The 23,681-nt window shown below is 36.8% G+C and overlaps 2 protein-coding genes across 2 annotated transcripts in view; one reads left to right on the top strand and one right to left on the bottom strand.

The window, feature by feature from the left end:
* The first annotated feature begins 80 nt into the window (after positions 1 to 80).
* Positions 81 to 2,178, top strand: LOC124640454 (28S ribosomal protein S5, mitochondrial). Its single transcript, XM_047178231.1, has 7 exons — positions 81 to 327; positions 468 to 687; positions 787 to 920; positions 1,030 to 1,124; positions 1,253 to 1,388; positions 1,475 to 1,674; positions 1,768 to 2,178. The coding sequence occupies exons 1-7, from the start codon at positions 189 to 191 to the stop codon at positions 2,119 to 2,121; spliced, it is 1,278 nt and encodes a 425-aa protein (XP_047034187.1). The 5' UTR covers positions 81 to 188; the 3' UTR covers positions 2,122 to 2,178.
* The window catches only part of LOC124640452 (autophagy-related protein 2 homolog A), a 32,499-nt gene continuing 10,986 nt past the window's right edge, over positions 2,169 to 23,681 (bottom strand). The window contains exons 15-38 of the mRNA XM_047178228.1: positions 23,360 to 23,574; positions 22,872 to 22,995; positions 22,318 to 22,466; positions 21,720 to 21,898; positions 21,192 to 21,342; positions 20,676 to 20,860; positions 20,206 to 20,390; positions 19,650 to 19,914; positions 19,196 to 19,388; positions 18,980 to 19,087; positions 18,501 to 18,754; positions 18,016 to 18,224; positions 17,574 to 17,711; positions 17,115 to 17,304; positions 11,237 to 11,404; positions 10,599 to 10,758; positions 10,076 to 10,243; positions 9,342 to 9,510; positions 8,903 to 9,049; positions 8,514 to 8,641; positions 8,061 to 8,215; positions 7,501 to 7,665; positions 4,174 to 4,390; positions 2,169 to 3,866 (exon numbers count right to left, since the gene is read on the bottom strand). Of these exons, the coding sequence (XP_047034184.1) occupies positions 3,853 to 3,866; positions 4,174 to 4,390; positions 7,501 to 7,665; positions 8,061 to 8,215; positions 8,514 to 8,641; positions 8,903 to 9,049; positions 9,342 to 9,510; positions 10,076 to 10,243; positions 10,599 to 10,758; positions 11,237 to 11,404; positions 17,115 to 17,304; positions 17,574 to 17,711; positions 18,016 to 18,224; positions 18,501 to 18,754; positions 18,980 to 19,087; positions 19,196 to 19,388; positions 19,650 to 19,914; positions 20,206 to 20,390; positions 20,676 to 20,860; positions 21,192 to 21,342; positions 21,720 to 21,898; positions 22,318 to 22,466; positions 22,872 to 22,995; positions 23,360 to 23,574 (4,036 nt within the window). The 3' untranslated portion in view covers positions 2,169 to 3,852. The remainder of the gene's footprint in view (positions 3,867 to 4,173; positions 4,391 to 7,500; positions 7,666 to 8,060; positions 8,216 to 8,513; positions 8,642 to 8,902; positions 9,050 to 9,341; positions 9,511 to 10,075; positions 10,244 to 10,598; positions 10,759 to 11,236; positions 11,405 to 17,114; positions 17,305 to 17,573; positions 17,712 to 18,015; positions 18,225 to 18,500; positions 18,755 to 18,979; positions 19,088 to 19,195; positions 19,389 to 19,649; positions 19,915 to 20,205; positions 20,391 to 20,675; positions 20,861 to 21,191; positions 21,343 to 21,719; positions 21,899 to 22,317; positions 22,467 to 22,871; positions 22,996 to 23,359; positions 23,575 to 23,681) is intronic.

Below are 23,681 nucleotides of genomic sequence, written 5' to 3'. Positions count from 1 at the left end.
GATTCTTATGATTGTCTGTAAATGCTGCGCTGTTGCTGTTGCCTGCCCTGCATGTTTGCTTGCCGCCAATGTCAAATAGTGAAATTTGTCACTGTCAATCTGTCAAGAGATGAATGGGACATCGGCTTGCTAATTAATTAAAAAATATTAACAAAATAAAAGAAACAGAGGATTAACTCTGTTTCAAAATGTCTGTAAAATTATTCTCGCTTGGAAACATTTTGAGCAGACCTATAAGTATTCTTTTGAAGCAAAACAATGTAACACCTAACCTTAAAACTACGTTCAGCACTTCGTCTGTTGCTTGTGTGAATTTTTTCAACAAATGTAAGTATATTTCTTAATTTATTAAATTAGAAACTAATGCATGGGTCTATTCTACTTTTTATAATATCAATCTTATCTATAAAAAGCAGTTATATATATTGTTTATTTAAGATCCTCAATGTTGATGATTTTCTTTTTAGTGCCTGCAGAAAAGCTGTGGAAGTCAGTGACATCCGTAAGTAATGCTGGTGCCAAGAAGGGTCGTGGTAGAGGAGCGGGACGCATCCGTATCCGCGATTTGAACCGCGGTCAGGTGATTGGAGTTGGCAAGATAAACATGCTATGGCCTGGTTTGTCTGCACCTGTAATTAGAGGCAGAGAGCTTCTTAAACAGCAAAGACTACCTGACGACCAAGAAAGGTAAATTATGTCCTTATTTTCATGTTGCAGCTCTTGTCTTACAAGAAATAAGTGATTAAATACATGATGGTGTGACTTTACAAAGCACATTTGTTACAGACTTGAAAAACTAATTAAGATCAGAGATTCAATGACAAAGTTCCGGCGCCTCAAACTCAGTCCTATAGAGAGAGGTTGGTCTGGCACTAAATTGCCAGGTCGCAGCCTTGGACCCCCTGATCCTATCGGAGAAGGTGAATATATAACTTAGCAAAACTTACTGCTCAAATTGATCATACTTTTAATACAAAAGTTCTTTTAAAAGTGAACTGTTGGACTAATTTTAAATATTGTCTTCTTTAGATGAATTTATTGGGTTTGACACAAAAATCTTGCAGTTGAGGTCACTTCTGATCATGAAGGGAAGTCTTGGTCGTACAAGAAACTTTCAGGCAATGGTAAGACACAGACAGATCATATGAAACAGCTTTTGTCAAGACTGCGTAAATTGTGTTAAAGTTTTTATGTATAAGTTACCTTAAATATTGATTGTTTGAGGTGAATAACTAACTTTATTATGTTCTAGGTTGTCACTGGCAATGGACAAGGACTGGCTGGGTTCGGTATTGGTAAAGGAAAGGAAGCACCAGCTGCATTGAGGAAGGCTAAGAACAGGGCTGGCCAGAAACTCATGCATTTTGAAATCTACAATGGGCACACAAGTAAAATCATTTAAATGTTTTAAACTATTTTTCTTTAAATGTCTATGTTTAAACAATATGGCTACAATACCATTTTTTTTTTCCAGTTTTCCATGATTTCTACACAGCATTTGGAAAAACTAAAATATTTGTTCAGAAAAAGAATGAAGGCTATGGTTTGAAGTGCCATAGAGCTATCAGAGAAATCTGCCAAGCTATTGGCATCAAAGATATGAGAGCCAAAGTTGAAGGGTCAAATAATTTGCAGCATATTGTTAAGGCTTTCTTCCTTGGTCTTTTGCAACAGGTAAACCTTTAAATTAATCTTATTGAAATGTTTAATTAGTTAAAAAAAAAAGCTATGTTTTAAAATAATGTAATGTGGTTACAATCTTTTCAGAGAACTCACCAGCAACTGGCTGAAGAGAAAAAACTGCATTTAGTGGAATACAGAGCAGAAAATGAATACTTCCCGAAAGTAGTTGCCAGCCCTTCTGAAGTCAGGACAAAAGACCAAGTACAAAAGAATGAGACCCTTGATTTCACACAGTATGTCATGAACGACAAAGTCATATTGAAAAAGAAGAAGTTCCCACCTTTCTATGAGAAAATGCCTCACTACCAGATATATCTTAAAAAATACGAGAAGTACAGAAACCATGAGAAGATCAGACGCAACCTGAAGGTAGAGTATGGTGAGGTCAAGAGCTTCCTCAGTGACAAATACCCTGAAAAGGCAGAGCAGGAAGCTTAGATATAGTTAAAGTGTAAATAGTTGTTAGAAAATAAATAAAACAAATGTATGTTGCAATCATTTATTTATTGATTTCAAATTATCAAAAGGATTATTTTCTTTGTTTGAATAAAAACAATAATGGAATAGTCTTACTACTCTATTAGATGTCAAGGAATCACGCAATAAAAAATGAAACAAGCTTTCTACTTTGAGTAAATAATAGCATTAACCTTTACACCATCACAACTTGTACTACCCGCGACACTTCCACGCGGCCATTCGTTGATATTTTATTGTGTTAGGTATTTTTAAAAATAAATTTTCCAGTACTATCCGCTCATTAATTGAAAACATACCGAAATTAAATAAACAAAATCTTTTTTTATGATTACAATGACTTCAAAGTTGTAAATAAATCTATATACAAACCAACATTCCAAATAGGATATCGGGATAATAAAAGCAAAATCAAATATATTTAAATAAACTCCGACGTATCTGTCATGGCACCCATCTTTCGTCCAACGATTATTTACATGAATGTTTAAAGCCTAAAGGAGCCGCTAAATGCTCTAAAATGCTAGACTGTTCTACTCGAGCACCACAGTCTTTTCCTTTTATGGTTTCTTTTCCGACGAGAATAGTTGCATTAGCGGGTAATATTAATTTAATTGAATTTAATATCGGCACAACCAACAGCCATCAAAATGCTTTTGAATGCAAGATTAAAGTTTCTCCAATGTAACTATTTCCATAGTTGGAAATATACGAAAATCTGTTCACAAAGTTCTGCTAATTGATTTTCCATTTTTTTTTCAAGTTATGAATCTGTTCTTGAAATTGAGAAAATGAAATACATATTTGTAAAAACTAAAACTATATCTATCATAAGTTTATAACGAGTTACATAACCAACGCTCTTTTGTATTGCAACAAAGTCCTGCCAAATGCTGGGTGTAAGTGACACCGTAAACTGATACAATAGAATCAATACAGTAAAACGATGTACACAAAATCTTAAAATAAAACATAACCGATCGGTCTTAAAGTATTGGCTCTATGGCATCCGGCCTCTGTACAGCGTACGTTACAACCATAACTTAATTAATTTAATATCAAAAACGAGAAGATAAGTTTTGTACCTCGATTATGTTTGTAACTCTGTATAAAAATACATCACATTTTAGAATCACTACGCGTGCTTGAAATATTTTATATTAATCACTTTATTCGATGAGCACACGATCGAAAGCGCATTTTAACTACAAAAATATCATGTTCGGGATTTTATTCATACCAATAGAGGCAAGTACATGTTTTAAACTAGCCGCTTCCCCATTGATGAACGCCAGAAACCCTAAATCTACAGTTATACTAGAGGTATTGAAAATAGCATATTCCATGAACAAAATGAACATAAGTTGGCAGTCTAGGGACAAGCCTCGTGTGGTGTACTGAGCAGGGTCTTCGAGCGGATTGCATCAAACTTAGTCTACCTGTGTACTACGATAGAGTGATAACTTGAGCGTACGACAATTGGATATGTACTTTCATATATGCATTTATATTTCCTAAAAATATTATATGTATGTAAGAATTTATTTAAAGGGAATGTAATAACTACTAGGTACTGCTAAAGAATGGACGCTGATGTTCTTAAGTTTAGTGCAACCCGCTCTCACAATATTATACACGAGAGTAAATTGTGTGAGAGAGATCATCGTATAAAAGTTGAACAGCGGAATCTTCTTAATCTATAGAATCTGAAACAAAAAATAAGACTATGTTAGGGCGATATTGTTACTTGGGAGCCGTAAATAGGTCATGGTGAGATTAGTAGTTTTCTAAAGCGAATCTGAAAATAAATAATCTGATCTGGCTGATTTTTCTATGATCAGTTTTATATTCTATGTAAGGAATAAATAATTGTAGTTTGAAATATTTTATTCCCAAAGCCGTCAAAGAGTCAAACATATTCTTCATATTTAAGTTATTTGGCGATTGAAACCGGTCTTAAATACAATTTCATTTAAATAGGTATATATTGTAATGAGGTATTCGTCTAGTTACCCGTGCTGGCGGCCTGCACATGCGCGCGCCACTTGTCGGCGTGGCGCCGCGTGGAGTGCGGCGCCAGCGACGCGCGCACGCCGCCCAGCACGTCGGCCGCGCCCGCCGCCGCCAGCGCCAGCGGCGCCACGGCCGCGCCCGGCAGGTGCCGCAGCACGCCCGCGCCGTGCGACCAGCGCGCCGCCAGCGCCATCGTCGCTGCTTGCTCCGCGAAGCCCTGCGTACCACAATACATTAGCATCACAAACAAACGCATTTATAAAAATCATAAGGCCCTATGTCACGGACATCGAGAGCATCAGTTTCATAAAACAACTGTTTACTATGAATTTTCACAAGTTTCAAAGTAGACATTTGTTTTAAGAAAAACAAACGTTTACATTGTCCATGAACTTAGACCTTGAAAATACGACATTAACATAATGCACTAAAATTGACCACGTTATGACGGCAGTGCATATTGCCACACGGACGAAGTAAAGGTAAATAAAGACAACACTACATGTATTTTAGTGTCCATTTCGACCGCGCGGCCAACTCATAATATTTGATGAAACTTTGCCAGGAATTAGTAGTAATTTGTTACTTTTCACTCCTCTTTTCCTGAATTTGTTACAAAAAAAAACCAAGACACTATGACAAAGAATAGTTGGCCGCTAGAACCGCCACTTGCCGTAGTCATCGTCCGTGATTACACAGAAACTATACAATGCAGATAGACGAATGATACATCAAAATAAAGGTCTTAATTTGTATAATTTGCTACAAAAGTAAAAAAAAGACAAAACGTAGATAAACAAAAAGTTATGCAATGTTTAGTTTTCAGGTTATGAGTATGTAGGTATATCACCTTAGGTATCAAATTAATAGAAGCTAATGTGTATAGACAATTAGTCTTTAATTTGTTACAGCGAAAAAAGACAAAAAAATACTAAAAAGTAGGTTCAATAATATGTTAGAGTCGATTTCAGTTGGCCGCTCGGACGGCAATATGCCTAAAATACAATTTCGTTTATCTCGTAATTAAAAGTAGGTTTTAACTTAATTAGAGTACTAGTCGATGGGTAACGTAACCTAGTTTGAATAAATATAGCGAATATAACTGCAGCATTCATATTTTAGAAGATATTTACAAAAACACAGTGGTATGAAACTGTATGAGAGTAGGGTGTCCATGTATTTTCACATATTCGAAATTTTCGATATTCACATCTTATTTTTTTAGGGAGAGTGCATACTAGTAGATGCATGATTACATTAGTACAAAGGCATGTTGTTAATTTTGTATTCTGAACGAATATGCGGTTCCTTTTGCGGTCTTTAAAGAACCCATTTACTGATAAAAATTTCGTTTAATTGACTTTCCGCAGGTGTTTTATGATGGGAACAATTCCAGAAAAAATATTTCTTTGTAATCTATTGTTAAAAATATTTGTCGCAAGCTGTTTAAAAAGCGATAATTTTTTGATGCATGTAATATGATTCCTGTGCCGAATTTTGAAGTGTATACTCGTATGTATTTAATTCCCGTGATTTTCATACTACTAAGTTACTGAGAAAATTATCATTCCAAATCCAGAAGTGTCCAAAAGTGCTTAGTTATCAGTTGTGCCCACTGTTTGTTGGAACTCAACTCACTACCTAAAAGTGTATTGCAGAGGGATCCAAATCGACTGCGGTAAGTTTATTTTTAACCATTTTATGATGACTTGTATAAAGTAATAAACTGTAGTACGTCCTTATAATTATTAAGTACCTATATATAAAATGACATGAAATTCATGAAGTCTCTGCCACATTATGCAGTGGCGGCGTAAAGAAACCGTGACTGAAGCTAGCGTCAGTTGTTTTTGCTACTTCGGTGCTTTAGGTTTTTGTTAGATTGAGGACTCAAAAAGTAAGCGCAGAATAAATTAGAAATTAATAAAAAACGGCGAGCGAAGCGAACGGATAAGTAATCAGGTAAAGCAAAAATACAAGAGAGAGGTGAAAGTCGGAATGAGAGGGGTGTCACCCCTCTCAGTCCCGCCTCGACGTCTCGCGCATGCACTGTTGTAGTTATGTTTAAAATTTAAATATCGCGCAGTAAATGGTAGTGAACCTAGGCTTCGCAGATTAGAATGGCACCCTTAGTGACTTGTCCCATCTGCCTGCGCCATCCTGGTCGATGAGATGGCACCCCCCCCCCCGAGATGTGGTACCCGGGGCGGACCCCCCCCCCCGCCTCTTACGCCGCTACTGATTATTTGCATCAAAAAATTATCGCTTTTTAAACAGCTTGCGACAAATATTTTTAACAATAGATTACAAAGAAATATTTTTTCTGGAATTGTTCCCATCATAAAACACCTGCGGAAAGTCAATTAAACGAATTTTTTATCAGTAAATGGGTTCTTTAAAGACCGCAAAAGGAACCGCATATTCGTTCAGAATACAAAATTAACAACATGCCTTTGTACTAATGTAATCATGCATCTACTAGTATGCACTCTCCCTAAAAAAATAAGATGTGAATATCGAAAATTTCGAATATGTGAAAATACATGGACACCCTACTCTCATACAGTTTCATACCACTGTGTTTTTGTAAATATCTTCTAAAATATGAATGCTGCAGTTATATTCGCTATATTTGTTCAAACTAGGTTACGTTACCCATCGACTAGTACTCTAATTAAGTTAAAACCTACTTTTAATTACGAGATAAACGAAATTGTATTTTAGGCATATTGCCGTCCGAGCGGCCAACTAAAATCGACTCTAACATATTATTGAACCTACTTTTTAGTATTTTTTGTCTTTTTTCGCTGTAACAAATTAAAGACTAATTGTCTATACACATTAGCTTCTATTAGTTTGATACCTAAGGTGATATACCTACATACTCATAACCTGAAAACTAAACATTGCATAACTTTTTGTTTATCTACGTTTTGTCTTTTTTTATTTTTGTAACAAATTATACAAATTAAGACCTTTCTTTTGATGTATCATTCGTCTATCTGCATTGTATAGTTTCTGTGTAATCACGGGCGATGACTACGGCAAGTGGCGGTTCTAGCGGCCAACTATTCTTTGTCATAGCGTCTTGGTTTTTTTTGTAACAAATTCAGGAAAAGAGGAGTGAAAAGTAACAAATTACTACTAATTCCTGGCAAAGTTTCATCAAATATTATGAGTTGTCCGCGCGGTCGAAATGGACACGTATTTTAGCCGGTTAGACACACACCTTCTCCAACCCGAAATAGAGATTTATCGAGGAGAGTTTTCTCTCTATATAAAAGTCGCGGACAAAAGATAAATAAAACCTGTAAACCCGAAACAAACCTCTTTAACAGTCTGGTAAGCACTGGCAACTCCCTCCCGTATATCGGCAGGATGCCGCGCGGGATCGTGTCGCCGGCGCCGGCGCCGCTCGCGTCGCGCATACGCGTCCTGTAGCTGAAGCGTCGGCCCGGGGGTCAGCATGTCGAACGCTGTTTCTGCTGTCGCCTGGGTAGGATAGATTGATTTTAGTAGCTGGCTATATATAAAACAGTAACGGTAAAAAATGTATAGTTGACAGAACCTAAAATAGGAAGAGTTTTAAATCTGTTGACTTATAAGAATTTATAATAATCCATAATCCAGAAGGAGAAAATGTTAAAAACAGAAAAGAGACGCATATATAGGATTGTGACATCACCGCTATTACGTTGAGTTGTGCATGAGGTGATGAAGTTCACAGCGTGAACACAATCTTCATCATAAGAATTTATATAATTTTGTTCAAACGTCAAAAACTGTTGTAGAAACTCAGAATGTGAGGCTTATCCTAATTCAAAGACCAAACTATCCTCCCAAACTCCGACAAGTAGGGCCTATAAAAGAAGTTTCTTTAAAAGTACCTGTATAAGTTGTAGTAGTCTAGTAGTAATATCTAGCGCGGCGACCGCAGTCCGCGCAGTGAAGGAGGCGGCGCCGCGCCTCAGGCCGTGCACTAGTCGGCCGTCGCGACGCCACTGTTCCACTGGCAGCCAGACTAGGTCTCTGATGCCGGTTACTGGACGAAAAAAAATGTAAAAAGGTCCATTAAGGGCAGTTGAGTAAGCTTAAAACTACATTTGAGTGCTTATGCACGGTAAAAAGAGGTTATTACATTTTTGACGACGAATAAAGTAAGCAATTCAAAACGTAGGCGAATCAAAATGGTTACGGAATTAAACAACGAGTTTTATAACTTCAACATAAACACTTCGCGATAGCGTGTTCCTTTTGTTGTGGCTCGTCAACTGATAGTGTAATGTTAGTTGTTATCCATATTTTTTAATAATTTTAATAAGCTATGTACAAAATCTTACTAAGTTGTAGTAACGAGTGCATAGGCCCGATCCCGCTAAGCAGACCGGGCAGTTGGTGTCGCTTGATGTCAGACAGCCACTCATGTAGCGCCCACTGCACCAGCTTCTCTAGACCTAGGAGACCCAACCTGGAAATTGTTTTAATTTTATTAAACAATCTCTATTTATTTTGAAGTGGCATAAACTTCCTATATTAAATTTCTCTATCAAAATGCCAATATTCATTTGACACTTTGTCTAGAATTGTTTTTGTCTTCACTATTATAAAGTTAAATAAAAAGATAGAACAATATTTAATCACCACTTGAGTAAATCTTGAGATGAGATTACATAAGTCAACAAAATAAACTGAACCTTAAACCTATTGACACAAGGTTCAATATACTAACTTGTAGTCGAGCCTCTTGAGCGTAAGTTCAGAACAGTTGAGCTGTCCTAGGCCCATGAGTAGGCCGGCGACAGGTCCCGCGGATAAATCCACACGCTTGCCCACGTAGTCCAATCGGATGGGGACTTCGGGGGAGAAAACTACGCGTCTGGGGAATACGAAGAGCGTTAATGAAGAGATAAAATGACCAAGTGGAATTCTATCCAAACATGGCCTCACTATTGGCAAGAAAGTACAGCGTACGTAAGTATAGGGTACAGACGCTAGCGCATCAAGTTACTACAATTTTTTTTTATAGCTTTCCAACTTTACCTCTAAGGTTCAATGTTAATTTAAAAAATATCGAGTATTTTGATGTGCTGGCGTTTGTTCATACTGAAAAGCGACCATATTAATCATTTTTTTTTCTAAATAAAGGGTTTACACTTCAAATAAAGTACCTGAAGTAAATAGGAGAGTCGTCAATGGGCTCAGTATCGACCGGCAGCTTGGCTACCGGTTTTTCCTGAATGCCCAACTTCTGGAAGTCTTCCTCCAGCTGAATTAAATTCTCCGAGACCAGGCGTTCTGCCTCGTATGTCTCCATTAGCGGCTCTTCGTTGCGGATCACTGAAATATGAGTCTTATTAACTCATGTTACGACACACATTTGGGCAGGAGATGCCTTACTTATGAAGGGGAAGTGTAAAATTGATCAAATATTTTTGGCACACATAGCTATGATATAAAAATCGCCAAATACATGATAGTATGTTTCATTTAGTGTGGATCTATCATCGATATACTTTCCCAGTAAATTAAGACAAAATTGAATTACATATTAGCATGATAGCTAGATTGTAATTTTTATGATGTTACCGTATGAGGTCACATCATATAAACAAAAAAAAAAAATTGTGTGGATCGGTTTTAAGTTTCATTCGGTCGTAGAGGCATCCATTCAAATGTCATCTATAAAATCGAAAATACTTCAATTTGTTACCCAAAATTGTTTCTGCAGGAGCGAATATACAATATACTTTTGTCTATGCACTGTGGTTCCTCTCTCAATAAATAATCTACAAAGCAACATTGATTTTTTTTATCAGCCCAGTGGTCCTCACAGTAGCTTGTGTAAAAAGCATACCTTTAGCTTTTTAATATATATTTGTCCCTATAGATTGTAAATACTAACCAGCTTCATTCAGACTCAGCGAGTCGGCGTCTCCAAGCGAGGTAGGCGTGGGTGGCGGGTCGCGCAGATGGCTGGCGATGCTCATGACGGGCGGACGGTGTGTTGGCGTCGTCTGACGAGATCCGCTGGAGTCCGTCGATAAACCGCCCACCGATTTTGTGTCGTCATCTATACAAATAATTGTGTCTAAATTGAATAAAGCACAGCAAGGTAGAACGTATCTGCAATTAACGACATTTTAGGAGTTTAATTAGCCTATCTTTTAATTTAATTTACCAAAAAAAAAAAATTGACGGAAAAAAGTGGTTTGAGAGTGACGGCTTGAGACGTCACCGTTACGTTAAAACAGTGAAGAGGCGATCGTAGCGGCGTATCGTAAGAATTGCACGAAAGAGGGACACTATTATACATTTTTAATATTTATTTGTGGTAGAGAATAATAAAAACGTGTACATTATTTTTTTAATCTTACATACGGATTGACTACTTTTTAAATAAATATAATCATAAATTACAATCATACCTGTAGTCTCATCAGTGCCGAGTTTAGACAAGTATCCCACTAGGAAGGCGAGCGTGTCTTGGTCCAGGTTGAACCACAGAGGCAGTAATGATACCTTGAGGCAACACTCTTGAGCTGACAGCGCTGGGTCGGGTCTTAGGTGCACTGCTTTTACTATTAACTGTTGGAAAATTGCATTTGTCAATAGTCCATGCCAACATATTGTGGCTCGTAAAAAGCTGTGACTTCCAGTAACTAAAACTAATTTTATACAAGAAAACAAATAAAATCTTTACCATAATTATAAATGCAATAGTTATTCTGTTTCTGTGTTCGGCTTTCAGGCTAAAACTATGGAACCGATTTAAATGAAATGGTATATATTTTTTGGATTAGTGCTCAATTCTTCTCTATGTGAGAGGAGGCCTGAGCACAGAAGTGGGACGATAAAAAGGCTGTAACAGTAATAGGTACATATATAGTCTAGAGACCGAGAAAGGACAAGGGCTATTTATCCGGGTGCGGAATGTACATATTTCCCAATAATTTGGATATAGAATAATTATTTTCACAGGAGCAGTATTTTTTGGAAATATTTACTTTGGTTTAATTATTGACATCAGATTTTCTACATAAAAAATACAAATGAGGCTTCATACCATATGCGCATTCTTCCTCTCCGGTTCATCTTTAAGCTTGTACTGGCTGAGCAGCTTGTTGATATCACTGCAGACCAACTGGTCCAGTACTTCTATTTTACTGATGGCGAGCGTCTGACGGGATGCGTGGATACCACCCGATGGGTAGATCTCGTATTGGAATTTGACCTGGTAGAGAAAGTAAGTAGTTTAAAGTTTCGTTACTTGGGATTTTGGTCGTGAAATTGATATGCTATATTTCGATTCATTTTTAATCTATTATATATATATATATAATATAATAGATTAAAAATGAATATATATATATGTATATATATATATATATATATATATGTATATGTATATGTATATATATATATATATGTATATATATCATCATTAATTTAAGAGCCCAGCTCTTGTCGGTGCAGCTCCTTCCATTTACACCTATCTAGCGCCAACTCCTGAACTTCCTTATACGTCACGACGTTCACCTTTTCTTTAATTTGCTTGATGTAGCTATATCTTGGACGACCCCTTCCTCGGTATAAATACATAGTGTAAAAAAGTCGCTTACTCTGTCCCTATATCCAGGTACGCATAAATCTTTAAAACTACACAATGGATTTTGTTGCAGTTTTTTTTATAGATAGAGAGATTGAATAGGAAGATTTATATGTATAATAACATCCATTGTGTAGTGCAGAAATACTGTTATATTTAAGTTTTATTGCACCCTTGCAAAGCTGGGGCGGGTCGCTAGTTTTACTATAAAACCAAGGACCACTAATTTCATTAATTCTCAAAAGAAAAGTACACCAAATACGTATTACCTACCTAAGTGCTACGGGACCATTTCAAGACTCGGAATGTCGCGTAGCAATTACTTATGTACGTAGCACGTGCTACAGCAGCTACGCCGTAGCTTATCGATAGCGATTGATAAATTACCTTATATGAGATTGTTGAAGCGGAGATGGAGAGGTTTTTAATCACTTGTTCTTATTTTTATAATATTTTTAATTTATATGACTTACGTTTAGAAAATCGTTTTATTGATAGATTAAAAATCCTCTTAACATGTTATTTGATTTTCGAATAACAGATAGATTTTTTTCCAAACTATGACTATGTTACGAGGAAAACAACATTTTTTTACTACTATTTTGTAAGTTAGTCTAAAAACCAAAGAACCAACATTTGTCATGTACAGTTCAAATAAGAAACAGGTCTTTTAAACAAATAGAAATCAAGAGAAAGAAAAATACTGTTTTTACACTACACTGCGTGACAACAACGACATTATCTTATAAAACATGTGTGATTGTTTACGGAGACTGAACTCAAAAAATGTCGGCCAGTTCAAGAGCGATTGTCGTGAAAAGATAGCACACCAACGTAATGTCTACACTATTCTTTCATTATTTATTATAACTTTTGATTTCGTGCCAATATGTAAGAAAATATTTTTATTGTATGTTGAAAAAAAAAGTTAAAGAAATCTCCATACATATTTTTTTTTTCATTTATAAAAAGCTGTGCAATGTCTTAGAAATACAGGATGAAATTTAGTAGCGTAGTGGTGTTATAATGTTAAATCACATTTGGATCAGTATGATCCATTAACATACAATTGTTGGTATTTAATGGACGTCGCCGAGTGCTGAGACTAGTTTATGGACATGAAACATTTTAATTGAATTGTTACTTATTATCAACCGTGGGTTTCTAAATTGTTTGTAAGATTACATACCATTGCAAATACATTCTCACTCCTTTAATAGCTCACTATTTTTATCAGAGCAACAACAAGCCGCAAACAGATATTATTGTTAATATTTATTGCTTATTTTAAGTGTATTTTGACTATAAAAGAAAACTGACTTACACAGCTTATGACTCAAGAACTTACTGCTGTGGCTGAACCGGTTTAACAAAAAATTGGAGGGCTTAGGATACCTATTATCCCCATTCAGATACGGGAAGTAGTTCCTTTAGGACGCGGGTAGAACCGTGGGTGGAAGCTGATTAATAAATAAAAGAAAATGATAAAGAATGAAAAAGGCAATATAAGTGAACAGAACAAATGGCATATATCTGCATAAAACTATAAAATACAAGAGTTACCTTTACAAACATTATTATTAAGAAAACCAAACAAACGAAAGTCCTATTTTCAGTGCAATTAAGTTTAATTGATGTTGTTTTGTTACAGAAAGTAAACAATGGTACGATAATGATGTTGGCCGCACTTCAACGTCAATTGATGGATCACTAACTACTCCCACTTGCAACATTACCGGGACATTGTGTAATAGATTCTCTAATATTTAAATTACTTCACAACTAGTACTTGTGCATGCTTCATGTAGTTCAAATTGGCAAAAAAGAAAGATATCTTATTTAGGTATTTATTCAGCACATCTATTAACATATAGTGCACAGACAAATATGTTCCATGTGTAAAATTGGTATTGTGGTAAATTGGTGTGTAAAGTCTGCGATAAAGATTTGTTATATATCTGAAGATACTAGGTATAACAAAGTTAAATGTACATAAAGCCTTAGGTATCTAAGCTTAACAATATAAACCTTGACAAAATTCATCATAAATTATTCTGCAGAAATTCGAAAATACTGCTCTAATTGTCTCTGACGAGTGCACGGAAACACTGCAAGAAACGGTGACGAATCGACAGAATATCGTGTCTATTTTTATTTTGCATTTTTCCACTGCGCTAGCCTTGACTCGTGTGTACTGAACGAGCAATGAATAGAAAAATGAGCGTTTCGTTCGTAACATTTTGAATCAAATGTCATTTCGTGCGACGAGATTTTTGCGAAAATTTTTCTGAAGGCAATTTACTGTCCTTGTTCTTACGTTCATATTTTTTACAGTACTTTTTTATGCGTAAGATTGATTATTTGTGTATTTGTTTAAAATAATGAGCAATTCTTCATGTTTATTAGAAAATAAAGCGTGTCTAAAAAATCTTGCGCTCGTTAAAATGGATGACCAACTAACCTTCGCATGCAGTTTCACTCATTTCTCTAAAACAAAAATAAATTGCTTACATTTCCTCTGCAAATGATGGAGTGGCTTGTCATCTTATTTCATCGGAGTTTTCTCTATACAAAGGAGCTAGCTGTTCACCGCGTGTTCACCCGTGTCTCGAGGGAACTACTTACTTACCGCATAAGTATAAAAATGTCCTTTCTCAGGTCTACACTAGACCATTTGTGTACCAAAATTTTATTTAAACCTGTTGATTAGGTTTGGCGCAAAAGCGTGGCAAACAAACAGACAGAGTTCCTTTTGCATTCATAATATAAGTAAGGATAAGTAAGTAATCCAAATTGAATCTCACTGTATGTGTTTGCTTTCACTTGCCTAAGCCTTGTTCTAACGCGCTTACTAAAGTTAGTGTTTGGTCCAGAATTAATCAAGTAAAAGCTAATAAAACCTTAGTCATATGACCTAACTTAGTTTATACTAGCTTAAGTTAATATTGACCGTTCGATTTATGTAGGAAGTAAGTTAACTATCGAAAACATTTTTGTATTGCATACATTTTTTGATGTACATCATGATGTCCCGAGTCTTTTTCCAACTGTATTATGTTATGTAACTGGGTTACCCCAACTACATTTTTAGATGATACAGATCAAATAAAAATAAGGTCTGTTAGATATGAAACTGTATGTAATTTATATTACTAAGAACTGCTTTTTTCCTGTAGCACATTTTTTTATTTCATGTAAGTGTCTGAATGATCGACACGGTTGCAACCCCTTTCCTGTCTTCGCTATAAATTCTATCTATTGACGTAATTCTCAAATAGTTTTATTTCACATTCAGTGATCAAATACATAACCTCTATGTGCGCACTGTATCATATAGATTTAATTGACAATATTGCTAGGAATCGAGAGTTTGCTTCTGTTCAACGTTTGTCCACAAATTCTTATTAAACACAATTATTTACGAGTAATTCTTATAAATATTATAAATGCGAAAAGAACTCTACCAATCAAAACATGTAAGATGTTAAATCCTGTGATAAATGTGGTACTCTACACAGATAGTTTAGTCTAGAGCCTGAAAAAGACTTAGGTGCCTACCTATGTTTTTTTATACAATTGCAGAAAGTGGGTGAAACGGTGGTAAGCATCAAGATAAGTTTATAATTGAAAGACATTTGATATAACGAAGTCAATAAGCTAATAAGTTAAAAACAACTGAAGACTAACTCAAAAGACCGTCGGAGAGTACTTAAAACTGAAACTGAGTAAGCATTTTACTGCGAAAACTAGCTGCAGTTTAACCAACAAGTTTGCTACTCGAAAATTAACTGCAAAGTTGTTAATAAGGTGATTAAAACAAACATAGACGCTTTATCACCCGATTGTACTAAAGAAATGTCCCACTGTCGGAGACAATAGAAGGTCAGTGGTGTATCATAGCAATAGAATTCGCCTTGGCAGTAGCAGTACATTACTCGGCCGCGATTTGGCTCGCTCACAACTCTTAAAACAGGGAACGACCGGCTCTGAGCAATAACAAGCGCTCAACGCAACTGTACTTCCAATCATTATTCGCGTTTTGGGCATTTACCTTTTCCATTTTACTAAAAGGACTGTCGATGAGTGTACAACTTTAGCCTGAATGTATTCTGCAAGGTCATACAAGGTGTTAACGCATTCAAAAGATCGTTCGTGGGTAAATAAATCGTGATTCGCAGTTTACAACTTCATATTGTTTGTATGTCTAAGAGTTAGATCGCTTATAGATTGACCTGCTTCATATTTGTGGAAGCGTTATTTTAGGATACGCTAGTTAATATCGAGTTATCTGAACAATGCTAATGGCAGTTAAATTATATTGCGAGTGCCCGTTAATTTACAAAAGTATATCCTATTTTATTGTTTCTTTCAAACATACCGTGGACAAGTATTTATATGCGACGGCAAAGTCAACGTAAAAAATGAAGTTTTGAGACTAAACAATAACCGTGTTACCACAAAAACTTTTTACGTCAGTTTAAGACTTGTCTAAAAAAATGTCAAATTATGACGTTGACATATGGTTCATTTTGCAGCCAAAATTTTTTTAGACAAGTGTAAAACAGGGTTTTAAGTTTTTGTAGTAAGGCCATAACCGTCTTACCACAAAAACTTTTAAACGTCAGTTTAAGCCTTGTCTAAAAAAATGACAAATTATGACGTTGACATATGGTTCATTTTGCAGCGACAATTTTTTTAGACAAGTGTAAAACAGATGTTTAAGTTTTTGTAGTAAGGCCATAAATCTTGAGCTTTTCCGCCGCCAACTATTTTAACTTTTAGTTACTAAAATAAACCTATTTTAACAAAGCACGGAACCTACACATGACTTTAACTTCCTCCATACGCAACGTGTCCACTACATATATATACTACATATATAAAAGAAAGTCGTGTTGTGTTAGTTACTTCACTTATAACTCAAGAACGGCTGAATCGATTTAGCTGAAAATTGGCAGGGAGGTAGTTTAGAGCCAGGAGAAGGACATAGGATTTTTTGTCACCATCCGGCTACGGGAAGCAGTTATCTCGGACGTGGGAAAGCTAGTAACTTTTATAAAACTAACGTTCTAGCAGTCATTTTTGTATATTTAAGTGGATTTTTCCGGTTGCGTTGCGTCATGTTTTCGACTGTTCCAAAGAGAACGTACAGTGCAATGAGGGGGTCCTATTACTATAGCTTGATTCTGCTATGACGTAGCAGGTACTACGCAGATATTATCCTAGCTTGATTCTGCTATGATGCAGCAGTTAGCAGGTGCTGTAGCCTCGTAGTCTCTCGTAGCGCGTAGCACTTCGGCCCGTAGTCTTCATACACACAGTGGGTGGTACTCACCTTAGTAAGACACAGTTTGACCCTAGTGTGATGATCGCGGTGCGGGCCGCCGCGGGCCCTGAGCTCCGTCCTGTGGGCGGGTCTGGCGGCCCGCACGCGGTCGGCGCCGGCGGCCCAGCGCACGCCGCCCGCGCGGTAGGCCGCCGTCACTGCGCGACCGCTGTCGTATGGCTCGTAGTCTTTGTTGCGTCTAGGTATAAAGTAGGTTGTTGGTTTAGGTTTGATTGATGGTGGAATGATTTTGGGTCCAAAAAATTATAAATGGAAATATTATAACTTACTTTTAAAACCCTATAATTTAAATCTGATTAAGGAAAAAACATTCGCTTTCAAACATAGCCTATTCTCAATTCGGTATTTGAAGTTCAACTTGCAATTTTGCTTTTGAATATTTAAATACAAATTGCATTATAATTTTAAAAAATATTTTTTTCGAACATTCTATAACCGTGTACTCACTTGACAGTAGTAGGTGATCCCTGCTGGCGCGGTTCTCCCTCAATGGTGACAGTTTTCTTAGCAGGCGTTGACTCAGCCGGTCGGAAGTCGTTACCGCCATACATGTTCCACGTCACGCTCATCTCGCATAGGGTATACCTGTCAATGTTTGTCAACTATCAGTATGACGAAAGGATATAATATAGAAGATAAGTTTGATTGGAAAGGTTCTAAGATACATTCTCTTTACCGGCAAATCTATCTCACAAAGGACACTATTCAAATATGGCCGTGGGTGAAAATAATTGTTGTTACACATTATGCTACTATTATAAAGGTTTTTTTGTTTGTAGATACTCTATGCCCGGGTACCCTGGGCTATATTTCATCGGGGTACTACATTTGTTGGTAGATCTTAGAGACTCGGATGAAACCGCGAGAAACAATCAGTTTCAAACCTTACCTCAACATCGGCAACGGGAAGCTCTTAGGAGCCTTCAGGACATCAGTCCTGGCAGCTGGCACAGTGAAGTGGTTATCAAACATGTACACAGGGCCGGGCCCTATCCAGTTGACTACCGGCTCGTCTAGATCATTGTCTAGAGTGGGCGCTTGAGTTTCCACGAAACAGTACTCGTCGTCTGTGTTGCCGCCGTCGCTGCTTGATTTTGTCTAAAATATTAATTTTGGTATGGCAACATTTAGAGACTTTAAAGTAATTGATGTATTTATTTATAGTATTGGATTGGGTCAAAAGTTAATATAAGTGAAAGGTAATTCAAATAAAAACTAAAACAAAAAATATTTGGCAGATTTTACAAAGTGAACTCACATTTATTTATTTAAATGTTACAAAAAACCTAGATTGACAGCTAAAAAATCTTTTATTTTGATATACAAATATTTCAGACGCGAGGCTGCAAAACCCAGCAATAAATAATTACATACCGATTTCCTCTTAGGCTTCCGTGGCGTAGCTTTAGGCGTCGACGAGGGGTCTCCCAACTCCTTGGCCACCTGGACATTAGTAGGCTTGGCTTCCTGAGCTTCCTCCACCATGAGCTGCGACAAGTCCTCCGACTCTATGGACTGTGGTTCCCCCTCTAAAGGCTCTGCAGGCCTCTTCATGTTAGACTCGTCGGGGAAGAAGAATATCTCGACGCCTTCTTTCTCTGTTGAACTGTGGAGTTCGTCTTCGTCTACTGGAAGGGGAATTGGAGGTAAGACTTGAGTGTTGCTATTATTGTTCAATTTAATATATGGCTGGAGTGGGCTATTTTAAGAGAGTCAACAGAAGTATTTAAGTACCTAAGTCTTATAAAGTATAGCGTTTATTGCAAAAATTACATCTGGACGATTTTGCTCGATCTACCAGAGTCAAAAATGGTGACCAGAGACATAAATTCATAAAAGTGTACCAGACTTACGTGTTGTGTTAGGGCTTTCTTTCATAGCCTCAGCCATTAAATCGTTGACTTGTTGTATTTCACTTGGCGATAGTTCTCTTATCTCTTCAATAGGTCTGTCATCAAGTCCTGAAAACCAGTAAACAGGCTTTGTAAAGAAATCGACGTTTTGTCTGTTTTGTTTCGACATCAGGGAATTTTCAAGGGTTCGTCTATATGTTACACTAGTGTACCTACCTACTAGAGGCTCCAGTGGCTGGTCGGAACATATGCTAGTGTGTCGGGACGAGGGGTCGAAGGGTGTCTGCGAGTCTCCGTCACACGCCGCGTACGTCAGCAGCCGACACAGCGCAGACGCAGAGTCCCAGCACGTGTATAGCGTCACCATGTTGTTGGACGCGCTAAGGTCCACTTGTGGCTGTTCGTTTGACTGTGTGAAGGAATCATTAGCTTGTTATTTTACCATCACTGCCAAAATTAGGGTACTTTTCAGGTAAAAAAATAACTGACTCAAGGACTGAAATGTGCCCTGTGAAGGACCAAATGTGCAAATGACTGTTGATTTCGGTATAATTTTCCCAAAATTTATTTTTCAGGGTATTTTATATATGAGAAAAAGGAACTGTTCTGTTTTATAGACCATTGTACATTGTGCAAAAATTACTTATTAATTAACAAATTAGATACTTACACAATTAGCCTTATCCTCCATCCTAAGCGACAGTTCAAACAAGCCAACATCGACCACACACACATAATCCTTTATCACATCTGGCATCTTATCGTCGTCTTGCGGCACCGGAGCGTTGGGCTTCGTCACGTTGAGGTGCATCAGGAACAAGGTGCACTCTTGTGCTAAGAAACGAAGACAGGAGGTGTTGGTAGCTGCTATGAGGTTGCTGGAGACGCTGAAGTTGCCTAGAGTGAGGACTGTGCGGATTGGGAGGAAAAGTGGCCTGCAAGAGAAGGTGGATCTTAGTTGTTTTATTTTGTTCCACGTAACAATATAACAATTAAAAATAACAGTGCAATTTCGCTTAATACTGGAAAATTATTATTTTTTATTTCATGTCATTTTTATTCTTTATTTTACAGTACCAGATTTGCCAATCCAGTTTTAGAAATATAATAGGTATTTATAATTTATAAATACAGATATGTGCATAAATGTGACATACCATATGATCCAGTTTAACCTTATACAAGCTCAAAATAAATATTTTATTCGATAATAATAGAAGACTTACCTATAATCAACAGCGCAGTCAATAACATGAACGTGTAGCTCAGACAGCACCGTTGAAGGAGTATACCCTAGCACAGGATAATCTATGACATCAATAACATCCATGAGTTGTGTGAGCCACGTGATGCCTTTGTCGCCTCTGTGCCGGAGTGTTGCCTGCTCTATGCCTAGAGCTATGCATATTGTCTGTGGGATAAGGTAAAAAGGTTTTAATTGATGTATACGTTTTTGTTAATTTCAGAGCGGTTAGTCATTTTTTAGCAAAATTTTTATTATTTAAGTGCAATAGAAGGTTAAGTTGTTCAAAATCGAACATCGTGGGTTAACATTTTTCTACTATAATATCATTTTATGTTTACCACATGGCGTATGGAATAGATACAAAAAGTTGAACGTTGAAAGTATAAAGATAAATTACATTAAAAAAAATCTAGATATTTTTTCTTTCTTTTTCTTGCCATCGAAACTCACCTTCAAATTGGGCGTATCTGAATCTGGGTCTACTTTAAGTGCTAATGTGAACATATCCTTCTTAGTTAACCGTTCTTTGATAATAACTCCTTTACCGGACGGGTAGATGGTACTCCTCAAGTGAGATGGGAGTAGAGTACCATATTCACGTAATGGTGGTTTTTCTGATGGTATCGTTAGAAGGGCTGGAAAGAAAGTTTAAAATAAACACCAGTATGAACATATTTTTTTGTTATACCTACTTAAATCTAAAAATATAAAATATAAGTCAACGTCTACTATTTTAAATTTAGCTATTTAAATCCCTGCTCGTGTAGTAGTGTTTTGTTTATACATATTGACTTGAGTGTATAGTCACTCCTGGGCAAAGTCGAACAAGGTGAACAAAACGTCTAAATTCTTCTCTTTTCCTTGTATAGAATTTTCTATGTGTCAGGTAAATACTGTTGTTTCAAAAATATTTTTTTCACAAAAGGGGACAGTTTTTCATGCACTTTTCAAATATAATTGACTCACAATCATGATAAAGCGTCATCCTCTCGGAGCGTAGACACAGCTGGGCGGTTTTGGGTTTTCCATTGAGCCCGCTGACTTGGCACATCGCCAAGTTGTGAGCTTCTAGTACCAGCTCGCCCATCTGACCTGGCACTACTCTTTTGTTGCTGTCCTTTAGATGGAACATAAACCAGTAAATAAAGCAATCGTTTATATTTTCAGTTCGGTACTTCAGAAAAAACCAGAAGAACATTTTATTTTGAATTTGTTCCAGGATTCAGCATGCTGAGACTGTTTAAGTCTACCACATCCCAGTCAGATAGTCCATCCGTCGTTTGGTTGTTTAAACACGGTTTAATTGTTCGCAGCAATACATATTATATGGGTACGAATTGGTTTTATGACGATAAAAAATGTGTTGTTCTATTACTAACAAAAGACCGCTGTATATTCGCATGTGCTTACAATCGACTTTGACCCTTATTACACTTTAAATAAAGCCTATTTTTACATGTTATGAACACACAATTATATATCAAAACAACTTACCCTAACAGGCGTATAAATAGTGAGCAATCCCTTCCTCACTTTGAGGGTAAGACAGAAGTTATGCGTATCACTGGTCTCCTGCACCGGCTTGCTTGCGCCGATGCCTTTGCGCAGCTTGTTGTCGTAAGTCGAGTAGTATAAGTTCTCTTCTTCTGAGGACGTGCTGTCTGTGTCCGAATCTGATGTGAAAAAGGTTTGAACTTGTATTTTATTTTTTGTTTCACTTGTACACATAGTTAGGGGCATTATCTGAAACTTAAGCTGTTTTATGCCGAGATTTTGTGCACACACTTTAGTCGAACTAAAGTGTGTGCACAAAATAGTAAGTACAGATTGTAGTTCTTCATTAATTGAAATCTAACTATGTCTTCTACCGCGTTAGTCTTTTTGTTTGTCATATTCATTATCAACAAATCAGGCAGTTTTCAGCATTACATGAGAGCGATTTATGATAAATGTTTGCGATTTTCCAACCGTTCGCTAATATAGTACGCGCCACGATTAAATTCGGCGGAAAAATGTGGACATTAGCGCCATATCTATAGGAATTTATCAATTCAAGTCAATTACTCTTGTAAATCTTATGAATAAAACTTACCATAACCACCGCCTTTGCACATGCCAAAGGCGGGGTTAAGCGTTGGACAGACGAGCGGACTGATGTCGTACTGGTCGACAATCTGTGGCTCCCATAACAGCAGGTCTGAGTTTATGCGGTTGTAGATTATCTCGTATAGCTGCTTCGATCTAGAGTACAATAGTGAAGTTTAAAGAACAAAATTAGACTTTTCTAGGAAGTAAAAAACTTAACATTATTTTTAGAGTAGGTAGCACCTTTAATTCTAACAATAAGCATCCGTTAAATTGACGCACATTGGCCAGAGGTGAATGGACGGCTGAATATGGATCGGCTATTGTTATAGTTAAATGGTGCAAATCCACCCTAATGAAGCAAAGTTTAAGACTCATCTAAATGTAAATAGAATTGACGCCAAGAATTAAAATTATTCTAGGAATAAAGTCAAGCTTTTTACATTTCATTTCAAGCAGTCATAACTGTACGATTTATTTACAATAATAGTGCTAATATTGTTTCTAAGATTCTTAGTGCTCTGTAAAAAAAGATCAAAGATGATTTCTGCAGGTACTTACTCAAGCTGCAAACTGAGTATTGGTAGTATAAACTCCAGGTGTATGGCGGACAGTTCTACAGAGCTGCTGGTAAATTCTGACATTTCTTCATCATTTCCTGGTACTATCAACTCTTCTTCTTGACCTAAAACCATTTATATTTTTCAACATGGCGTTAAAATGAGTGTTATAGAAGTTTTAGGTTGTAGTTTCATCATTTAAAAAAATGTATGGATTTTGTGCATGATTATTTGAAACCAGCTTTCGCCAGCGGTCTCACCCACTTCTCGTGGGAACTACTCCGCACGATAGGATAACAAAATTGCCGACAGCGTTCCTCGATAATATTTTATCAAATCGGTCCACAACCCCTAAGATTAGCAGGCCCATCAGGGTTCATAATAGAGACTCATTTTATATTTTCCACCTAATGTACATTATGGAATGCAATAAACGATATAGTATGATACGATAATATGACATTTTAACTATAAAAAAATTAAGTTTACCTCCTTGTTGTGGACTACTCTCGTGCTTAGTAACACTTTGGTGTGCCATTTTCTTCCCGCTGAAAGGACTGGGCTGGCTCGGCCGTAAGTTGTTCATCATATACATAGATGTAGTCATAGGGTTAACTAGTGCCGGCTCGAAGTTTGTATTGTCATCGTGAAGAGTATCGAATGGTCCTTTCGGGGTGGATTTTGGCTTGAATGTTAGTGATATCCTGAAATTTAAGGTTGTTGTTGTGTTTGAGGTATATTTTATTGTTCGAATTCCTCTCATTGCAGGTTTCGCGTAATGTTTCAAGACAGTCAGACGACTTATAATACG

Source organism: Helicoverpa zea, chromosome 20 (genome assembly GCF_022581195.2).
Source record: "Helicoverpa zea isolate HzStark_Cry1AcR chromosome 20, ilHelZeax1.1, whole genome shotgun sequence".
NCBI classification, from domain to species: Eukaryota; Metazoa; Arthropoda; class Insecta; order Lepidoptera; family Noctuidae; genus Helicoverpa; species Helicoverpa zea.
The sequence above is the reverse complement of the archived record's forward strand: the minus strand, read 5'-3'. Positions and strand labels throughout refer to the sequence as shown.